The sequence below is a fragment of the Mustela nigripes genome, chromosome X, assembly GCF_022355385.1.
Source record: "Mustela nigripes isolate SB6536 chromosome X, MUSNIG.SB6536, whole genome shotgun sequence".
Taxonomy (NCBI): domain Eukaryota; kingdom Metazoa; phylum Chordata; class Mammalia; order Carnivora; family Mustelidae; genus Mustela; species Mustela nigripes.
The window spans coordinates 55,371,413-55,393,654 of record NC_081575.1 but is presented as its reverse complement, the minus strand read 5'-3'; the positions used below and the strand labels follow the sequence as shown (position 1 = coordinate 55,393,654).

General features: G+C 35.8%; 1 protein-coding gene across 3 annotated transcripts in view; it reads right to left on the bottom strand.

The window, feature by feature from the left end:
• Positions 1-22,242, bottom strand: part of CHM (CHM Rab escort protein) — a 227,111-nt gene that overhangs the window by 142,591 nt on the left and 62,278 nt on the right. For all 3 annotated transcript variants that reach the window (XM_059384576.1, XM_059384577.1, XM_059384578.1), the window contains 3 exons: positions 6,264-6,651; positions 660-776; positions 36-156 (listed from right to left, as the gene is read on the bottom strand). In XM_059384576.1, coding sequence (XP_059240559.1) covers positions 36-156; positions 660-776; positions 6,264-6,651 — 626 coding nt within the window. The remainder of the gene's footprint in view (positions 1-35; positions 157-659; positions 777-6,263; positions 6,652-22,242) is intronic.

The following is a 22,242-nucleotide window of genomic DNA, read 5'->3' as shown; positions in this document are numbered from 1 at the left end:
ATAATTAGAGAACACAATTTAATGGAAAACAATACCTTTATATTGATCAGGATGTTTTTCATACTCCATACAAAATGTAAGAAACTTCATTAGCATTCGTTTTTCTACCATAGTAAGTTGTTTGCTATTAAAGACATCTGCTCTAGAACAAGGAACCTGAAAAACATTATTGTAAGTTAAGAAACTGCCTCCTAGTGATACAAGTATTCCAAATCACATTTTTTCCCCTTTAACTATAACAAGATCCATATTTCCATTCTAGCCATCTGTGTTACCTTCCATCAGTTCTAATGGCATCTCTGTTGGGTTCAAAGCTAATTAACTTGTGAGCTCTTTTACTTAATTCTGCCAAGTTGCTCTTTATGCCATTAAAAGGCCAATGGCATGTCACCCCTAACCGGATACAAATGACAGCTCCAATCTAGCAATACTGACTAATATTAGCCATTTCTCAACATCAACATCAGGCTTCAGAATAACTCATGAAATTATTGACAGTAGAAATTTTAATTGAGTAATCTCTTAACTTTATTTTTCCCATACGGGATTGGAATTCACTGCTTTGTCAGGAAAATAACAATCCTATTTGCTTATCCTTCCAAAACAAATCATAATAACTTAAGTTCATACTCTGTCGCAAAACTTGAGTAGCAAAGTACCTGTTCCACTCTTCCTTCCCGAAATGCAAGAATCCTGGTAATATTTTTGAACTCTGCATATCGACTTACATTAGATTTGATTAAAAGATCAATTAGCAATCCTCGAGAATACAGCAGCTGTACAAAGAAAATATTTTACAAGATGAAGTAAAAGGTAAAACTGTGGAAAAATTGATAAATGCTAAATAAAGACATAATTCCATTATATTTTTAAATATCTGTAAAAAGCATTACACATATTAATATTGCAGTACATTTTTATTACAGGTTTACAACTGATTATCTGAAATTCAAAACCCAAAAAACTCTGGAATCCATAGTTTTTCCATAAATAGTTTGACAACAAAATGACCCAAACTATTATAAGGCTCTTCTATCTTTGCCCTGCTTACTGTGAATATTCGTACATCTGACTGCAGAAATATTAATAGGTTTAATTAATTAGTTTAATTAGTTTAATTAGTTAAAGACTGCTAAGAATGTTGCCTCATATATAGCATACCAGCACATGTAGTGTTTTACTTCCCAAAATAATTTTTTAAATCTAAATAACAGAACACACCAGGCCCAAGGTTTTGAATAAGAGACTATAGCCTTATATAAGGGCAGGTGGTTATTAAGAAGACACCAGCTCGCTGGACTTCCTCACCAAACAAAAAAGAAAAAAAAGTGGTTATGTATTTCCACCACAAGAGTTGAATTTTAAGGTCCCTCTATAATCCTAGCAGTCTAGATTTATATGAGATATATCTTTCTCAAGAAGTGAGGATAATAGTTATTGCCAGCATGCACAATAGGAATTGATTTAATCTTTCACATCTCTCATAACCAATATTAGACAAAAACAACTTCAACAGTATTATCTTGCCTGTTCTAAATTTAACCACATGGTTAAGTGCAACACATTCGGCAAGGTCCCATACTGATATACTTTTAAGTGTCTGACTCAATAAATGTTAAAAATGTAAATGTTACATTTCTAATAGGGGAGGAAGAAAAAAAAACAATCAGCTTTAATACAAAGAGAAAGGGAATTTCCAAAATCAATCCAAACTGTTAGTCTGAGCATCCAAGAGGTCAGTAAGGACTCTGAAAATCAGTATTAGTTAAATGAATTTTTATAAAGCCCAACAATGTGCAAAACAAAACTGGCATTGCTATTTTTTTTGGGGGGGGCTAATCCAATTACCCTGACTAAATACAGCATGTTATTTCATTATCTTCAGCCTAATACCCTACACAACTGATACAGCCCATGATCTGAAGAATAAATTGCCAAATATTCTGTAATTATAATAAAAAATAGATTATTCAAATACCTAATTTGTTTAAAAACAATACTTGAAATTCAATGATCCCTCAGTAGTCACAATAATTTCACAAATATTAATACAAACATAAAATGTATTTTCACTTAATAAGATCTAGTAAAGCTTAAGATTTAATGCCAGCTTAAAAATAATGCATTTAAGAGAACACATTTCAATTAAAACTACACTAAACTTTTGTCTGAAGCTTAGTAATAACAAGTATAATATTTAAACCTAAGCCGCTTTTTCACCACTCTCTAAGTGATCTAACAGAAATTTCAGTGATGAGAAGCTAAAGAATACCAAGTATCCTTCAACAAAAAAATGGATAAAGTTGTATACTATATATACACAACAGAATTACTTGGTCATAAAAGAGAATGAAATCTTGCCATTTGAAACAACATGGTTGGACTCAGAGGGTGAAATACTAAGTGAAATACATCAGAGAAAGACAATCACCACTTGCTTTCACTCACATATAGAATCTGAACAGAAAACATTTAAACAAAGAAACAAAAAAACAGACTCTTAACTACAGAGAACAAACTGGGTGGTTGCCAGAGAGATGGGTAGGTGTGGTTGGATGAAACATATAAAGGGAATTAAGAGTTACAAACTCACAGTTATACATGGAGAATAAAAGCACAGCACAGGATACATAGTCAATAATATTATAACGGGCGCCTGGGTGGCTCAGTGGTTAAGCCGCTGCCTTCGGCTCAGGTCATGATCTCAGGGTCCTGGGATCGAGTCCCGCATCGGGCTCTCTGCTCAGCAGGGAGCCTGCTTCCTCCTCTCTCTCTCTGCCTGCCTCTCTGCCTACTTGTGTTCTCTCTGTGTCAAATAAATAAATAAAATCTTTAAAAAAAAAAAAAAAATAATAATATTATAACAATGTTACATGGTGACAGATGGTGAGTAAGCATGGTGAGCAATGAGTAAATGTACAGAAGTGTCTAATCAATATACTGTAAAACTGAAATTAATACAATATTGTATGTTAATTATACTTAAGTAAAAATAAATAAGAATACTTCATTTTGATTAAAATATTGAGAATTAGATTTAATAATTAATGTATCATCTTTGCTTCACATGGCCATGTTGGTTCCATAATAATTAAGGGTATGGACTTCTAAGAAAAGAGTTTTAATTCTATAAACTTTGACCTTGATTTTCTCTATTACTCTAAGAAGTATATCATACTATAATACTATATAAATATGATAAGTATTTTATTTAACTAACCTATAATAATACTATACTCACTATATAAAAATGCTAAGTATTTTAACTAACCAACCCTGAGTAGTACAAGACTACTTGGGGTGTGGGAGGCGGGGAGGGAAAAAAATGAAACAAGATGGGACCAGGAGAGGGAGACAAACCATAAGAGACTCTTAATCTCAGGAAACAAACTGAGGGTTGTGGAGGAGTGGGGGTGGCTAGGTGATGGACACTGGGGAGGGTATGTATGTACTATGGTGAGTGCTGCGAATTGTATAAGACTGATGATTCACAGACCTGTACTCCTGTAGCAGATAATACATTATATGTTAGTAAAAAATTCTGAAAAGAAGAAATAGGAAAAAATGCCTATATTTATGTGGATGTGTTCTATAAAGCACCACAGTAATGTGTCAATTTTACCATAATGACTTCGAGATGGAATGTATGTAGAAATGTCAAGTAGTTTGGAGACATCAAACTGAATTTTAGGAAAAAGGTAGGGCTTGAAATAGATATTTGGCAATCATCCTAAATGTAGATGCAATAACTGAAATTAGGACCGACTTTCCAAGGAGTAACTGCCCCAATATCGTGGAATGTACTGCTTTCCACACCACAGGTACTCAGTAAATATTCGCTAAATGACTAACATTAAAAAATGATAATAAATCTCTTATATTGATATGGCTCTACATTCTTTAGCTATTGCTGCTTTTACAGGATGAATTTATTATTGATTATTTTTAAATATGTAAAACCATGAAAACTATTATGCAGGACAAAGTACAACTGTCTTGACTGCCCTAGACACATCTTTTTTTTTTTTTTTAATTTACCCTAAAAGAACCACTATTGTGATCCAGTGAAAATACCCAGAAATCTTAAGTCTCCTCAAACATCTTAGCATCTGGGGCACCTGGGTGGCTCAGTGGCTTAAAGCCTCTGCCTTCAGCTCAGGTCATGATCCCAGGGTCCTGGGATGGAGCCCCACATCTGGCTCTCTGCTCAGCAGGGAGCCTGCTTCCCCGTCCCTCTCTCTGTGCCTGCTTCTCTGCCTACTTGTGATCTCTGTCAAATAAATAAATAAAATATTTTTAAAAAAAGATGGATAAAAAAAAATCTTAGCATCTAATTAAACTATCTCTCCTCCACTATAATCAGCATTCACTTTCTTTTATACAAGTGAATAATTTCCTACATTAATCCCAAAAATTGATACAGCACCATCTTCTATCATTTTCCTTTGCAATATTTATACTGTATTTCAGCTACCATAAGGGATAGAAACTATTATAAACTAGTGTTGATTCTTAACCAACATTTGTATCATCTTTTAAGTTAGACATTCCAAATTCCTAGTACCTAATTAAAAATGAAAATTCCAGAACAAAGTCCATTTGTCACTTGAAATCGTTTTTTTTGTTGTTGTTGTTTTATTTTTTGGTTTTGTAAAACTTATTTTCTGTTCAAGAGAACAGGAAGACCATTAGTAAACTATGATTAAACTTCACCCAGAAATCAATAGCTAAGGTAACATTAACATGGAAAAAATGCTACATTTCAAAGCACGACAGGGGCACAGTGGCTGGAGAAGGTCGAACAGATGGTGCAGAAATAATAAATAGGACCAAAGTAGCACACAACTCAGAGGAGGACAGAATTAGACACAGAGGGAGCTATGTGATAGAAAGAAACAAAGGGTAGTAAAATTTACTCACATTTTTAGGCATCAGGTTCAAAGAGAGCAGCAGTATGAGTGTATGGGATTGTATCAGCAAAATGTGAGGAATATGCAATTACTCTCTCTACTCTGTAACTGGGAACTTCAAGAGAGCAATTAAATTGAAAAGCCTAGTTTTGAGGCAAGTCTATGTTATTCACCATGCTTTCCTACTTCTTTTTAATTTCTTATTGTTTGCCCTCAATTTATGGGATTTGATCTGTTTCTTTCTACTTTCTCCCAGCCCTATTTCTAACCTTTTTTTTTTTTTAAAGATTTCCATTTATCTACTTGAGAGAGAGAAAAAAGAGAAAGTGTGCACACACAGGAGCAGAGGGGAGGGGCAGAAAGAGAAGCAGACTCTCCAGTGAGCAGGGAGCCCGATGTGGGGTTCAGTCCAAGGGCTCTGGGATCAAGACCTAAGCTGAAGGCAGACAATCAACTGAGTCATCCAGGTGCTCCCTGTATCTAACCATTTAAGACCATTATCCTTGCTGGTTTTCTGTTCTTTTTGTGCTAAATTAACCTTGCTTCCTATAAACCCAATACAACATTGTACCCTCCAAAGACTCAGGGACCTCCTCTGAAGTTACACTGACCTATCAGAGTTCAGGACTGAAACCTAACCAAAGATAACAGCATTGTTCCCAGCCTCCCAACTATTAAATTATCCTCCAAAGCTCTCACACCCGAACAGATGATTTTCAAAAATGCATCCGTTTATTCAGAATGTTCATCATCATACAGATGTTAAAATAGTTACTATATAGAAGGGCTAAAGAAAGTTTATTTAATAAACTATAAATATAACATAAATTTATAATTAGGTTCATTAGAATTATTTTCTTGATAGAATTGACAGTGTCCATACAGTAGGAGAATATTAGAGTGGACTCTATGCTCCAGTACAAAAGAATTCTTGTGCTATAGTACTGAGCTTTTTTTTTTAAGATTTTATTTATTTATTTGAGAGATCACAAGTAGGCAGAGAGGCAGGCAGAGAGAGGTGGGGGAGAAGCAGGCTCCCTGCTGAGCAGAGAGCCCGATGTGGGACTTGATGCTAGGACCCTGGGATCATGACCTGAGCCGAAGGCAGAGGTTCAACTGACTGAGTCACCCAGGCGCCCAGTACTGAGCAATTTAAATGCATTTTTAAACCTATATTTAAAGAATATTTTAACTGAATTATAAATCTCTGGCTACTATCTCTTTATAAAACAAATGTTCCACACTTTAAAAAAATAAAATTATGAAAACTGGGTTTATGGTCCCAGATGCTATTTTCAATCAATTAAAAATTAGTATTATTCTAATGATAAGATGAAGATAATTAGTACTTACTTTTGATACCAAATCAATATTAAATTTCCTGCCTTCTCTAATAATTTGTGAGTAAGTAATCCTATTTTTCTTTGGTTGCAATGCAGTGTCTTCTTCTGTAGGCACATTTTCACTTGTTTCTTCTTCTGAACCTGACTTCACACAAGTTTTGTTGTCATAATACTTTTCCTTTTCCCCTGTTACTTCCACATCGTGTATTTTTAGGGCAGTCTCTAGATCACTGCTTGGAGTTTGTTCTCTGGGCACTTCACAGATCACACTGCATAATGACTCATCTTCTGAAGGCAGACAGGCAGAATGTGCAGCTTCTGTGGGGTTCCCAGATATCACAGAAGCATGATTTTTCTGCAGTGCACCAGCTTCTTCAACATCTTCATGTAAATCCTGGCTAATGAGAAATTATAATAACAATACACTTTTGATAATTGTACTGGCTACATTTTATACTATTTTAATGGCAATTTTTATTTCTTAACCTCATTTATTTTATCAAGTTCAGTATACATTTTGCCTTGTATGAACCACACAGTAAACATTCACCTGTTAAGGTTTCGATACAATATGAAACATAGTTAATATTTTAAAAATACACATAAAGACCTCAGAGTTTAGTAGGGTCTGTCACAGGTACACTTTTGAAACTTTAATGCCATCAGGGGAATTGTATTTTAGAAACAAATCAAAAGTGGTTACGAGCACAGGTTTCAGAATAAACAGGACAATGCCCAAACCCTGTGATTAGGTAACTCTGTGAACTTATTTATCCTCTCTGATCTAAATTATCCATCTATAACACATGGATAATAGCATCTACCTCACAAGGTTGTTTTGAAGAATAATAGTTTAGTCTTCATGGCATCACATGCAAAGAACCTGTCACAGTACCTAGCATACAGTACATGTTCAACAGTGGTAGTTATCAAAGATTAATATTATTGATGGTGTGACAGAGCTACAAAAAGTCTGCCATAAAGTTTAAGTTGGCTTATCACAATGTGGTATCTAAGAGGATCTTTCTGTATTCTTTCCTGCTTTATTTGTTTTAGTATTAGTGTCTATTACTCTATTTCAAAGTTACTATTACAGTTAACATTCTTGGTCCGTATTGCTTTGACTGATATAACAGGCTCCTGTTCAATCTACCTGCATTATGCATTTCACTTTCATGTTATCCACCATAGAACCTACATTTCATTAAGTTGACCTACTGCCGGGGCACCTGAGTGGCTCAGTGGGTTAAGCCTCTGCCTTTGGCTCGGGTCATGATCTTAGGACCCTGAGATCAAGCCCTGCGTCAGGCTCTCTGCTCAGCAGGGAGGCTGCTTCCCTCCTCTCTCTCTGCCTACTTGTGATCTCTGACTGTCAAATAAATAAATAAAATCTTAAAAAAAAAAAAGCTGACCTACTGTGAAACAGTAAAAATGCCAGTAATAGGCCCTGGGAAGTAAACACCTGCTAACTGATTGCTCAAGAACTTATAGCTGCTCTTTCTTATATGATCTCTAAACCCTACCCCATAAAATCTTTCTGCCTCTAACCCATATCACTTCTTTATAAACTACTTTCTAGTCTTATCTCTCTTGTTTTCAGACATAGCATCTTTCTGAGTCTATCAACTCTAATCTCCATGTTTTGGACTGTATCATTTTGTCCCCTGGGTTATTCATCCCACTACCATAATATTGTAATTCTCCTACTTTCAAAAATAGGCATGTACTTTAACAATCCATTCTAAGAAAAAATTTTAAATATTTCCCCAAAAAACTTCCTTAAACCAACCATATGTATCATTCTATTACTCCATGTCCCAACAATACACACACATGCAATTTACCTTGCATTTATTTATCAGTTCCTTTTAATAGTCCTTTGGTTGTTTAGGATATACTTTATCTCTGAAGTAGACTTTAATTCCCTTGAGGGAAGATCAGAACATCTCTATTTTTGTGTCCCTCACAGCACCTACTGCACTGCTCTACAGATATGCTATCAAATAAATTTGTGAAGAATAAATGGTTTCTACATGCCAACAGGGTGTGTGTGTGTGTGTGTGTGTGTGTGTGTGTGTAAACATGAAACAAACTGAATTTGTAAAAAACACAAGATACGAGGCCAGGAAAAAGCAATAAATCATAAATTCGAAAGTCTGAGTACACTTAAAAAATGTCTTATTGGGGAACCTGGGTGGCTCAATGGGTTAAGCCTCTGCCTTGGGCTCAGGTCATGATCTTAGGGTCCTGGGATGGAGCCCCACATCAGGCTCTCTGCTCAGCAGGGATCCTGCTTCCCCCTCTATCTCTGCCTAAATGTGATCTCTCTGTCAAATAAATAAAATCTTAAAAAAATTTAAAAATTTTGAAAAGTCTTATTACAATAAATACAATAAACACTACAATAAAAAACGTATGATGAAAGAGTAACCTAACATAAATGTCAAAAAATAAAATGCTGGAAGAAGAGCTAGGATGATGGAATAGAAGGATCCTAAGTTCTTCTTCTCCCTTGAAAACAACTAGATAACTACCAAATCATCCCGAATACCCAAGAAATCAACCTGAAGACTGACAAAACAAATTCCACAACCAAAGGGATAGAAGAGGCCACATGGAGGAAGGTAGGAAGTACAGGGACATGCTTTGGGGGAGAAACAGATCTCTGATGTTGTGGAGGGGAGGGAGCCCTGGTCTGGGAGAATGATAAGGGAGAGAGAAGCATACAGGGGAACACACAGGGAGAATACTTCTCCAAAGCCACTGGCTGGGAAAACAAGAGGGGGAGATTTTTGTGAGTTTTTACAACCAGCAGGGATTGAAGACTAGAGTTTTAGAAATCCACAGCATGGCTGGGATAGAGTCTGGAAGGCACACTGCACTGCTCCTGGGGAGAAGACATGAAAACAACCTGGGGACAGACAGCCATCTAAAGAAGCCCTGGGACACCCAGGGGAGATCATTCCCTCTTCTCAAAATGAGTTCCTGGGAACAAGCACTGAGATCCCTCTCCAGAGACAGTGGAGCTGCCTGATTTCACTTCCCTCCCCCTCCCCTCAGCATAAAAAAAGAACCAACTGTTATAAACACCAGAGCACCTACAGTGGCTGCCTTACCTGCTTATATCAGGTCCAACACCCCTGCACTCTACCCCCACTGACCTTCTTGGTCAAGTTGGCAGGACCCTGCCCCAGAAGACCAGCAGAAACCCCTGCTCAAACAACATCTCCTGATCAGAGAGTTATGCAAAGATTCAGGCCTAGTGGAAGTAGTATTGGGTCTCATTTAACAAACAGACCAGAGTACACCTAGTTAAACTCACCACACTGCCCAAGGATAAAACATTGCCCAATGAAGGCAAGGACAGACTCTGCAGATAACTGGCCTGAAGGACAGAGCACCCAAAACAAGCAGCAGAATGCATGCAGCATGCATCAGAGACACGCCTTGAAGCATCAGGCCCTGGGCGCTATATGACATCTTCTTCATAAAGCCATTACACTCAAAAGCACGCAACAGAACAAGCTTTTCCAACAAACAAATAAATCAGAAACCTAGGGAAAATGCCAAGATGGAGGAATTCATCCCAAATGAAACAAGATAAGGTCACAACCAGAGATCTAAGTGAAACAGATATAAGTAATATGTCTGAATGGAGAACTGAAAGCAACAATCATAAGGATAATGACTGGGCTTGAGACAAGAGTGGAAGACTTCAGGATGGCCCTTACCACAGAGATAATAGAGTTAAAAAAAAAACCAGAAATGTAAACTGCAATAAGCAAGATTTTAAACAGATTGGATACAATGAACACAAGGATAAAAGAAGCAGAGGAACAGGTAAGTGATATAGAAGGTAAAATAATAGACAAATATGAAGCTGAACAAAAGAAAGAAGAATTATGGATCAGGAGAATATATTTAGGGAACTCAGTGACTCCATCAAACGAAGTAACATTCGTACTATACAAGTCTGAGAACAAGAAGAGAGAGAAGAGGGGGGCAGAAAATTTATCTGAGGAAATAACAGCTGAAAGATTCCCTAATCTGGGGAAGGAAAAAGACATCCAAATCCTGAGGCACAGACATCTCCCATCAAAATCCACAAAAGCAGACCAACACCAAGATTAATTATAATTAAATTTGCAAAATATAGCTATAAAGAAAAAAAATCCTAAATGCAGCAAGACAAAAGAAGTCCTGAACTTACAAAGGAAGACCCATAAGACCATCTGCAGATATCTCCACAGAAATTTAGTAAGTAAGAAGACAGTGGCATGATATACTCAAAGTTCTGAATGGGAAAAATCAGCAGCTAAGAATACTCTACCAACCAAGGCTATCATACAGAACAAAAGGAGAGATGAAGAGCTTCCCAGAGAAACAAAAACTAAAGGAGTTTGTGACCACTAAACCAGCCCTGGAAGAAATACTAAAGGGAACTATTTGAGTCGAAAGAAAAGAACAAAAGTGACAAAGAGAAGAAAGGAACAGAGAAAATCTCCGGACACGACAAAACAAGTAATAAAACGGCAATAAACATATAGCTATCAACAGTTCTGAATACAAATGGAATACATGCTCTAATCACAAGACAGAGGACAGCAAAATGTATAACAAAACAAGACCCATTTAAATGCTGCCTACAAGAGACTGATTTTAGACCTAATGACACTTGCACACTGAACATGAGGGGATGGATAAACATTTATCATGAAAATAGACATCAAAATGAAGCCAGAGTAGATTATAATAAGAGATGAAGAAGGGTATTATATCATAATAAAGCAGACTATCCAATAGGGAGATCTAACAATTGTAAATATTTATATCCTCAACATGGGGAGCACCCAAATGTATAAAAGAATTAATTAAAAAACATAAAGAAACTCATTGATAATAAGACAGTAATACTACAGGACTTTAACACCCCAATTATATCAATGGACAGATCATCTAGGCAGAAAATCAACAAGGAAACAATGGTTTTGAATGCAATACTGGACCAAATGGACTTAACAGACATATTCAAAACACTTCATCCTAAATCAACAGAATATACATTCTTTTCGAGTGCACATGTGACATTCTCAAGAACAGACCACATACTAGGTCACAACTCAGACCTCAACAACCACAAAAATATGTGATCATACCATGCATCTTTTCAGACCACAATGCTATGAAACTTGAAGTCAAAAACAAGAAAAAATTTGGAAAAACCACAAATACATGTAGGTAAAACAACATGCTACTAAAAAATGAATGGACCTGGGGTGCCTGGTTTTAGCTCAGATCATGATCTCAGGGTCGTGAGACTGAGCCCCGTTTTGGCTCTGTGCTGAGTCTGCTTGAGATTCTCTCTCCATCTCCCTTTTCATTCTCTCCTTCTCTCTCTCTAAAATCAATAAATAATTCTAAAAAAAAAAAGAGGATTAATGGGTCAACCAGGAAATTAAAGAATTAAAAAAAATAGATGGAAACAAATTAAAATGAAAACATGACAGTCCAAGAAAGAAAAATCTCAAATAAACAACCTAAACTTACACCTAAAGGAGCTAGACAAAGAAATACAAATGAAGCCTAAAGCCAGCAGAGGAAAGAAAATAATAAAGATCAGAGCAGAAATAAATGATAAACTAAATAAACAAACAAACAAAAAACAGTAGAACCCATCAATGAAACTAGGAGTTGATTCCTTGAATTGTTAAGTGGTAAACCCCTAGCTGGACTTATGAAAGAGAAAGGAGAAACTGGACCCAAATAAATAAAATCAGAAATGAGAGAGAAGAAATAACAACCAACACCACAGAAATACAATTATCAGATATTATGAAATTATCAGAAAGTATTATGAGAAGTTATATGTCAACAAATTGGACAACTTGGAAGCAATGGATAAAGTCCAAGAAACACATAAGCTACCAAAACTGAAGCAGAAAGAAACAGAAACAGATGCAGAAGCACCAAAGAAGCTGAATCAGTAATCAAAAATGTCCTGACAAACAAAAGTCCAGGGCCAGATGGTTTCCCAGGGGGAATTCTACCAAACATTTAAAGAAGAGTTAAGGCTCTCTGCTCAGCAGGGAGCTTGCTTCCTCCTCTCTCTCTGCCTTCCTCTCCACCTACTTGTGATCTCTATCTGTCAAATAAATAAAATTAAAAAAAAAATTAAAAAAAAAAAGGGTGGGGGCACCTGGGTGGCTCAGTGGGTTAAGCCTCTGCCTTCGGCTCAGGTCATGATCTCAGGGTTCTGGGATGGAGCCCTGCATCGGGCTCTCTGCTCAGCAGGGAGCCTGCTTCCTCCTCTCTCTCTGCCTGCCTCTCTACCTACTTGTGATCTCTGTCTGTCAAATAAATAAATAAAATTACAAAAAAAATTTAAAGAAAATAATTAAAAAATTAAAAAAAAAAGAAGAGTTAAAAACTTTTCTTCTGAAAGTATTCTAAAAAAACAGAAGAGGAAGGAAAACTTCCAAATTCATTCTATGAGGCCAGCATTACATTAATTCCAACACCGAACAAAGACTCCATTAAAAAAGGCAACTACATATGGTTTGTCTCCCTAAAAAAAAAAAAAAAAAAAAAAAAAAAAAAAAAAAAAAGGCAACTACAGGGTCACCTGGGTGGCTCAGGGGGTTAAGCCTCTGCCTTCGGCTCAGGTCATGATCTCAGGGTCCTGGGATCGAGCCCCACATCGGGCTCTCTGTTCAGCAGAGAGCATGCTTCTCCCTTTCTTTCTGCCTACAGATCTATCTCTCTGTCAAATAAGTAAATAATAAAATCTTTAAAAAAAAAAAAAGGCAACTACAGGCTGATATCCCTGATGAACATGGATATAAAAAAATCTCAATAGGATACTAGCAAATTGATTCTGACAGTACATTAAAAGAATCATTCACCATGATCAAGCAGGATTTATTAATGGGCCACAAGAAGTTTCAATATTCGGAAATCAATCAATATGATACACCACAGTAATTTAAAAAAAAAGATAAGAACCATATGATCCTTTGAAAAGATGTAGAGAAAACATCTGACAGACAGAGTACAACATACATTCATTATTAAAAAAAAAAAAAAAAACCTTCAGGTCACCTGAGTGGTTCAGTGGGTTAAGCCTCTGCCTTCAGCTCAGGTCATGATCTCAGGGTCCTGGGATCGAGTCCTGCATCGGGCTCTCTGCTCAGCAGGTAGCCTGTTTCCCCCTCTCTCTCTGCCTGCCTCTCTGCCTACTTGTGATCTCCCTCTCTCTGTCAAATTAAAAAAAAAAAAAACCTTCAACAAAGTAGGGTTAGAGGGAACATACCTCAACATAATAAAGGCCACATATGAAAAATCCACACCTAGTATCATTCTCAGTGGGGAAAAGCAAAGAGTTTTACCTCTATAGTCACAGACAAGATAGGGATTTCTACTCTTAACACAATTATTTCACATAGTACTGGAAGTCCTAGCCACAGGAATCAAATAATACAAAGAAATAAAAGGCATCCAAACTGGCAAGGAAGAAGTTAAACTTTCACTATTTGCAAATAACATGATACTCTATAAAGAAAACCCCAAAGACTGCACCAAAAAGCTGCAAGGACTGATACACAAATTCAGTAAAGTCACAGGATACAAAACCAACATACAGAAAGCTGGTGCACATCTATACAACAATAATGAAGTAGCAGAAAGAGAAATCAAGGAATTGATCCCCTCCTACAAATATTCCAAAAATCATAAGATACCTAGGAATAAACCTTTCCAAAGAAGTAAAAGATCTATACTCTGAAAACTAGAACACTTATGAAAGAAATTGAAGATGACACAAAGAAATGAAAAAACATTGCAAGCTCATGGATTGGAAGAACAAATATTGTTAAAATGTCTATACTGCCCAAAGCAATCTACACAGTTCATGAAATCTTTATCAAAGTTATAGCAGCATTTTTCACAGAACTAGAACAAAAAATTCTAAAATTTGTATGGAACCACAAAATACTCCAAATAGCAAAATCCAATCTTCAAAAAGAAAAGCAAAGCTGGAGACATCACAATTCAAGACCTTAAGTTATATCATTACAAAGCTGTACTGATCAAGCATAATATTGGCACAAAACTAGATACACAGATCAACAGAATAGAGAGAAAACCCAGAAATGAACCCACCACTATCTGGTCAATTAATCTTCAGCAAAGGAGGAGAGAATATCCAATGGGGAAAAGACAGTCTCTTCAACAAATGGTGTTGGAAAAACCAGAGAGCAACATGCAAAAAATGAAATCGGACCACTTATTTATACTATATACAAAAATAAATTTAAAATGAATGAAATACCTAAAAGTGAGACAGGAAAACAATAAAATCCTAGAGGAGAACACAGGCAGCAACCTCTTTGACATTGGCTGTAGCAACTTCTTACTAGATACGTCTCCTGAGGCAAGGGAAATAACAGCAAAAATATACTATCAGGACTTCATCAAAATAAAAAAGATTCTGCACAGTGAAGGAAATAACCAAAAAAACTAAAATGGAACCTACAAAATTGGAGAAGACATTCTCAAATGATGTATCTAATGAAGGGTTAGTACCTAAAATTTATAAAGAACTTTTCAAAATCCACACCCAAAAAACAAATAATCCAGTTAAAAAATGGGCAAAAGACATGAACAGACATTTTTTCTAAAAGACACACATATGGTCACCAGACACATGAAAAGATGATTAACATCACTAATCATCAGGGAACTAAAAATCAAAACTACCTCATGCCTGTCAGAATGGATAAAATTAACAACATAGGAAACAAAAGGTCTTGGCGAGAATGTGGAGAAAGGGGAACCCTGTTACGCTGTTGAAAGGAATACAAACTAGTACAGCCACTCTGGACAACAGTATGGAGGTTCCTCAAAACATTAAAAATAGTACTGTACAACCAAGCAATTGCACCACAGGGTATTCACCCAAAGAATACAAGAATATTATCTTAAAGGGATGCATGCACCCTGATGTTTACAGAAGCATTATCAACATAACTAAATTATGGAAAGAGCCCCAATGTCCACTGACTGATAAATTGAAAAAGATTATGTGAGATATACATATAGTATATATATATACACATATATATAAAATCTAGGAATAGTAGTTAGCCATGAAAAAGAATGAAATCTTGCCATTTGCAACAAGATGTGTGGAGCTCATAGGTATTACACTAAGGGAAATAAGACAGTCAGAGAAAGACAAACACCACATGATTTCACTCATATGTGGAATTTAAGAAACAAAAGACATGAACATAGAGGGGGGAAGAAACAGAAGAAAACCAAGAAACAGACGCTCAACTATAGGTAACAAGCTGACGGTTACCATAGGGGAGGTGTGTGGGGTGGGGGGTGCAAGGGTGGGGGAGAGTTGGGGGGCAGTTAAATAGGTGATGGGGATTAAGGAGAGCCCATGGGATGAGCACCAGGTGTTGTATATAATTGCTGAATTACTGAATTCTACACTTGTAAGTAATGTGTATATTAACTAACTGGAGTCTAAATAAAAACTTGGAAAAAAATAAAGAATATTTACTGTTCCACTAAAAAAATAAATAAAATGCCGAGATCTTTACCGTTATAATACAATAATTTTAATTAAATATAATAAAATAAAACGCAGTATCATTAATGATCTAATCCTACCTTTTAGATCTAGGAAAGTAAAGTGGGAAAAGTTCTAGATGCATTAATCAGCAGGTATTAGGCAAGCCACTTAATCTCTCAGATCCATTTATAAAATGGGAATCAGACCAGCTTCCTAACCTTTCATGAGGCTGTTGTATCATAAATGAGCTAACATATATGCAAAGTATTTTACAAACTCCAAAAGACTAATTAAACATGAGACAGTAATCAAATATAAAATACTGCTAAACTTTGCAAAGGTCAACAGACAACTCAAAATACACATATCCAGGGCTTTTAAAACCTGGGTTTTTGAAACCTCTTTGATCAGATTACGCTATGATACTATTGTCATTAGCAACATTAAAAATGAAGAGCAAGGGACGCCTGGGTGGCTCAGTTGGTTAAGCAGCTGCATTCGGCTCAGGTCATGATCCCAGCGTCCTGGGATGGAGTCCCACATCGGGCTCCTTGCTCGGCGGGGAGCCTGCTTCTCCCTCTGCCTCTGCCTGCCATTCTGTCTGCCTGTGCTTGCTCTCTCCCCCCCTCTCTCTCTGATAAATAAATAAAAAAAATGAAGAGCAATAATATGGCATGTGATTTGTATATTTTCCACAGCATTATTTACACTCTACATTTTTAAAAAGCAAATAAACCAAAGTGTGTTCTAAGAGGGATCTAAGGTGACAACTTTCAGTAGAAGTCCCACATCTACAAATTAAACTAAGGGATGACATGATAATCAACTGCATTTTAAAGATAAGACAAAATATGGCAATTTCTTATTATAGACCTTGATAATGACACCATGGAAACTGAACACAGCAACTGATCTAGTTAATGGCTCTCTATTACCTTCTGAGAAAAGGGCCTTTCTACAATGAATGAAATGTATTAATGCTGAATAATCTGGAAAACACGACAAAATAATTAAAGGTGTAAGTATAAGAAATTTTTTTGTAAACTTGTAAATTTGTCCTACAACTATAAATCAATAAGTCTTACTCTTCTCGATATCATTTTGTGAAATCCCTAGCACTATGGAAAACATATGCAATAAAAACACAAGATTGGGGCGCCTAGGTGGCTCAGTGGGTTAAGCCGCTGCCTTCGGCTCAGGTCATGATCTCAGGGTCCTGGGATCGAGTTACGCATCGGGCTCTCTGCTCAGCAGGGAGCCTGCTTCCTCCTCTCTCTCTGCCTACTTGTGATCTCTCTCTGTCAAATAAATAAATAAAATTAAAAAAAAAAAAGATTGTCCTTAGTTTCTGTTAAAAACAATGTTTTTGTACTTCAGCTAAGGTTAAATTTAATACCTAACTAGAATTTACAAGGACACCAGAAAACTCCCAAAACTCCACTTAACGCACTAGTAAACAAAATTCTGTTCATCAAAAGGAACTCGCATTTCCTCAAATTGAAAACTTTATATTGTGATAAAAAAAATTCTTAAAATAGATAATTCAACCTTTTGAAGAAAAATTAATAAATTAAGAACTCACATTTATAAATTTTAAAGTGTTTGAAAAATATAAAAACATTTGCTAGTTGTTAATGAATGTGGTCGGATTCTAAATTCTCAATGGAAACTATGAGTTCAACGATGCTATTATGATTTTAACATATAAAGGAGAAAAAATCCGCCTCATTAGTTCTTATAAAACTTTTCAGTATCAAAATAGATACCGATGAAATAGATACAAATTAGATACAAATGAAATCTAATGTCACTTATATTGCCAATTCAAATTTCAAAGGCCATTTACAGTCCAGTATTAACAATGCTGAGATAATTTTACCAACCTGTAGCTGATGAATACTACTTTTTCTAATGCTTTTTATACTAACTTCCAAGATATATATATATATATATATAAAATCTTAAAAACCTGGGGGTATAAATTCAGGTATTATCTAGTATTGATTATCAAGAAATTATATTACCAAAGTAATACCTCAAAGTGAATGCATATGATTTATGCCTTGTATCAGTCACAGTTTGAGATGAGTCAAATAAAAAATTGCCAACCAACCGGTTAATTTATTCAGCACAGGTTTTAACTTTTCATTTTTCAGCCATTTGTGTCTCTTTCACCACAGTATAGGTTGTTGTGAAAATGGTATTCATTTACTTAGTTGTATATGCTTTGTTCTAAGCCAATCATTTCTGATTTGCAGATATATGTTAAATTATACCAGCTGTTTATTCCTACAAATAAATGTTCCATAGTTACCCATCAGAGTTAGAAAAATCAGGCAATCAAAAAGTTATTGCTCCAGAAACTAGCAATATAAAAAAACACTGTATTTAATTTTTAATTGCTACAATAAAATATATTGGTAAATATTTTTTGCTACTCTAACCAACTTTAAATATTAACATATATTATGGAATATAGCTGAAATACTAACCTTCTGTTACATTTTTCCAGGAACAAAATTTCATAAGATGATATACAGCAAGTACTGCTAGTTGTCTACATAGCAACCATTAGTGTCTTCCTCCCTGGCACAAGAGATGCAATTCCAGAGCTAGGTAAAGGATCATGGCTGATTAAAGCCAACTATAGCAATTCACAACCCTTTGCTGCTGACTGATTTAGGAGTGAGCTGGCTATCCAGTTTTGGCCAATGAGACAAGGAAGAATGTGCTGGAGGCTCCTGATGAGGACTCTTTAACATAACAGTAATAAAACAAAAAAAGAGGGATACATATGGGGCGCCTGGGTCAGGTAAGTGTCTGCCTTCAGCTAAGGTCATAAACTCAGGATCCCAGGATCAAGTCCCACATGGAGCTCACTGCTCAATGGGCAGTTTGCTTCACCCTCTCTCTGTTTTCTCTCTCATATGTACGCTCACACGCTCTCAAGTAAATAAATTAAATACTTTTTTAAAAAAGTGATACATATGTTAGGAAAACTCTCCTCCTTCCTATCATGTTTAGAGGTCTTGCTGCATGAAAATCTGTTCAGAATTCTGGAAACCACTTTTTAACTTGAGACAGCAAGCTAAGAGAAGTGCAGAGCAGCCACCCCAAAGCTCTGATGTGATTAAGATGCTCAATTAATGGGAAAAAATACAAAAACAACAACAAAACGAGCAACAGAATGGCAGCAAATATGTATCTGTCAATAATTACTTTGGATGTAAATAAACTAAATGCTCCTATCAAGACAGAAGGTGACACAGTAGATAAAAAAAAAAAAAAAGACCTATCTATATGCTACCTACGAAAGACCTGTTTACCTGCACATTAAAAGAGAGAGGATGGAGAAATGTTTATCATGCAACTGAATATCAAAAGACAGACAGGAGAGCAGCACTTACATTGGGACAAGACAAAATTTACAACAAACTGTAACAAGAGACAAAGGTTACTATATAATTAAAAAGGAGACAATCTGACAGGAGGATGCAAGAATTTTAAACGTTTATGCACCCAACAAGGGAGCACCCAAACAGATAAAAGAGTTAATAACAAACATAAAGAAACTAACTGATTATAACACAATAATAGAAGGGGACTTAAAACACCCCACTTACATCGATGGGATTCATCATCTAAACAAATCAACAAGTAAACAACGGTTTTGAATGACATGCTAGACCAGAGGGATTTAACATATATATTCACAATATTTCATTCTAAAACAGAATACACATTCTTTTCCAGCCAACATGGAACATTCTCCATAACAGATCACATATGAGACCATAACACAAGTCTTAAATTCAAAAACACTGAAGTCCTATCATGCACCTTTTCTGATCACAACACTATGAAACTAGAAATTAAGCATAAGAGAAAAATCTGGAAAGACCACAAATACATGGAGGTCAAACAACATGGTCCTAAACAATGAAAGGGTCAACTAGAAAGTCAAAGAAGAAATAAAAAAAATACATGGAAACAAGGGTGCCTAGGTGGCTCTCAGTCCATTGGGCATCTACCTTTGGCTTGGGTCATGATCCCAGGATCTCGGGATAGATCCCTGTGCCAGGACCCCTGCTCAGCGGGGAGCCTGTTTCTCCCTCTCCCTCTGCCTTTCTACCCATGCTTGGGCTCACTCCCCCACGCTGCCTCTAATAAATAAATAAAATCTTTTAAAAAATACACATGGAAACAAATGAAAATGAAGACAAAATAGTCCAAAATCTTTTGGTTTCAGCAAAAGCAATTCTAAGAGGAAACTATATAGCAATACAGGTCTACCTCAAGAAGCAAGAAAAGTCTCAAATGAACACCCAAGCTTACAACTAAAGGAGCTAGGAAAAAAAAAAAAGAACCATAATGAAACTGAAAGCCAGCATAAGGAAGAAAATAATAAAGATTAGAGCAACAATAAATGATGAGAACTAAAAAAGACAATACAACGGATGAATGAAACCAGAAGGAGGTTCACTGAAAAAAAACTGATACAAATGATAAACTTCTAGCCAGACTTAGAAGAAAAGAGAAAGGACCCAAATAAAATCATAAATTAGAGAGGAGAAATAAAGAACATCACAGAAATACAAACAACTATAAGAGAATATTCTAAAACATTATATACAAACAAATTGAAAAACCTAGAAATGGATAAATTCTCACGAATATAACCTACCAAAACCAAAGCAGGAAGAAATAAAAATTTGACCAGATTACCAGAAATAAAAATCATTTAGTAATCAAAAACACTCCCAATATACAAAAGTTTAAGGCCAATATACAAAAGTTTAAGGCCAAGGCTTCACAGGTGAATTCTACTAAACATTTAAAGAAAAGTTAATACCTTTTCTTAGGAAAGTACTCTAAAAAAACAGAAGAGGAAAGAAAACTTCCAAATTCATTCTATGAGAACAGCATCACCCTAACACCAAAACCAGATAAAGATACCAAAAAAAAAAGAGAACTTAAGGACAATATCTCTGATGAACACAGACACAAAAATCCTCAATAACATACTAGCCAACCAAATCCAGCAATACATTAAAAAAAAAACGGGGCACCTGGGTGGCTCAGTGGGTTAAGCCGCTGCCTTCGGCTCAGGTCATGATCTCAGGGTCCTGGGATCGAGTTCTGCATCGGGCTCTCTGCTCAGCAGGGAGCCTGCTTCCTCCTCTCTCTGCCTGCCTCTCTGCCTACTTGTGACCTCTCTCTGTCAAATAAATAAATAAAATCTTTTAAAAAAATTAAAAATAAATAAAAATTAAAAAAAAATAATAAAAACGTTCACAACAATCAAGTGGGATTTATTCCTGAGATGTAAGGGTGGTACAATTCACAAACCAATCAACGTGATACATCATCACATTAATAACAGGAAGAATAAAAAACATATAATCATTTCAAGTGATGATGAAAAAATATTTGACAAACTACAACATCCATTCATGATGAAAACCCTAAACAAACTGGTCCAGAGGGAACATACCTCAACAGAATAAAGGCCTTATTTTTTTAATTTTTTTAAGACTTTTTATTTATTTCACAGAGAGAGAGAGAGATCACAAGTAGGCAGAGAGGCAGGCAGAAAGAAAGGGGTGAGCAGGCTTCATGCTGAGCAGAGATCGATGTGGGGCTCGATCCCAGGACCCTGGGATCATGACCTGAGCTGAAGGCAGAGGCTTTACCTCACTGAGCTACCCAGGTGCCCCTGGAATAAAGGCCTTATTATGAAAACCCCTCAACTAAGATCATACCCAATGGTAAGAAATTCAGAGGTTTTCCTGTAAGATCCAGAACAAGGATATCCACTCTCACCACTTTTATTCAACATAGTACTGGAAGCCCTAGCCACAGCAGAAAATAAAAAGAAATAAAAGGCACTAAACTTGGTAAGAAAGAAGTGAAACTTTCACCATTTGCAGATGACATAATAGTATACAAATAAAACACTAAAGATTCAACCAAAATACCACTAGAACCGATAAATGAATTGAATAAACTTGCAGGATACAAAATCAATGTTGAGAAGCCTACTGCATTCCTTTACCATAATAATGAAGCAAAATAATAACAATTATAATAAAACAGCAGAAAGTGAAATTAAGAAAACAATTCCATTTACAACTGTACCAAAAACAATAAAATCTGTAGGAATAAACTTAATAAAGTAAAAGACCTATACTCTGAAAACTATAAAACACTGAGGAGAGGAATTCAATATGACACAAAGAAATGGAGATATTCTATGCTCATGGGATGAAAAAACAAATATTGTTAAAAATTCTGTATTACAAAAAAATTCTGTTATTATCCAAATCAATCTACAGATTTAATGCAATCCCTGTCTAAAGAGCAACAGCATTTTTCAGAGAACTAGAACAAACAATGCTAAAATTCGTAT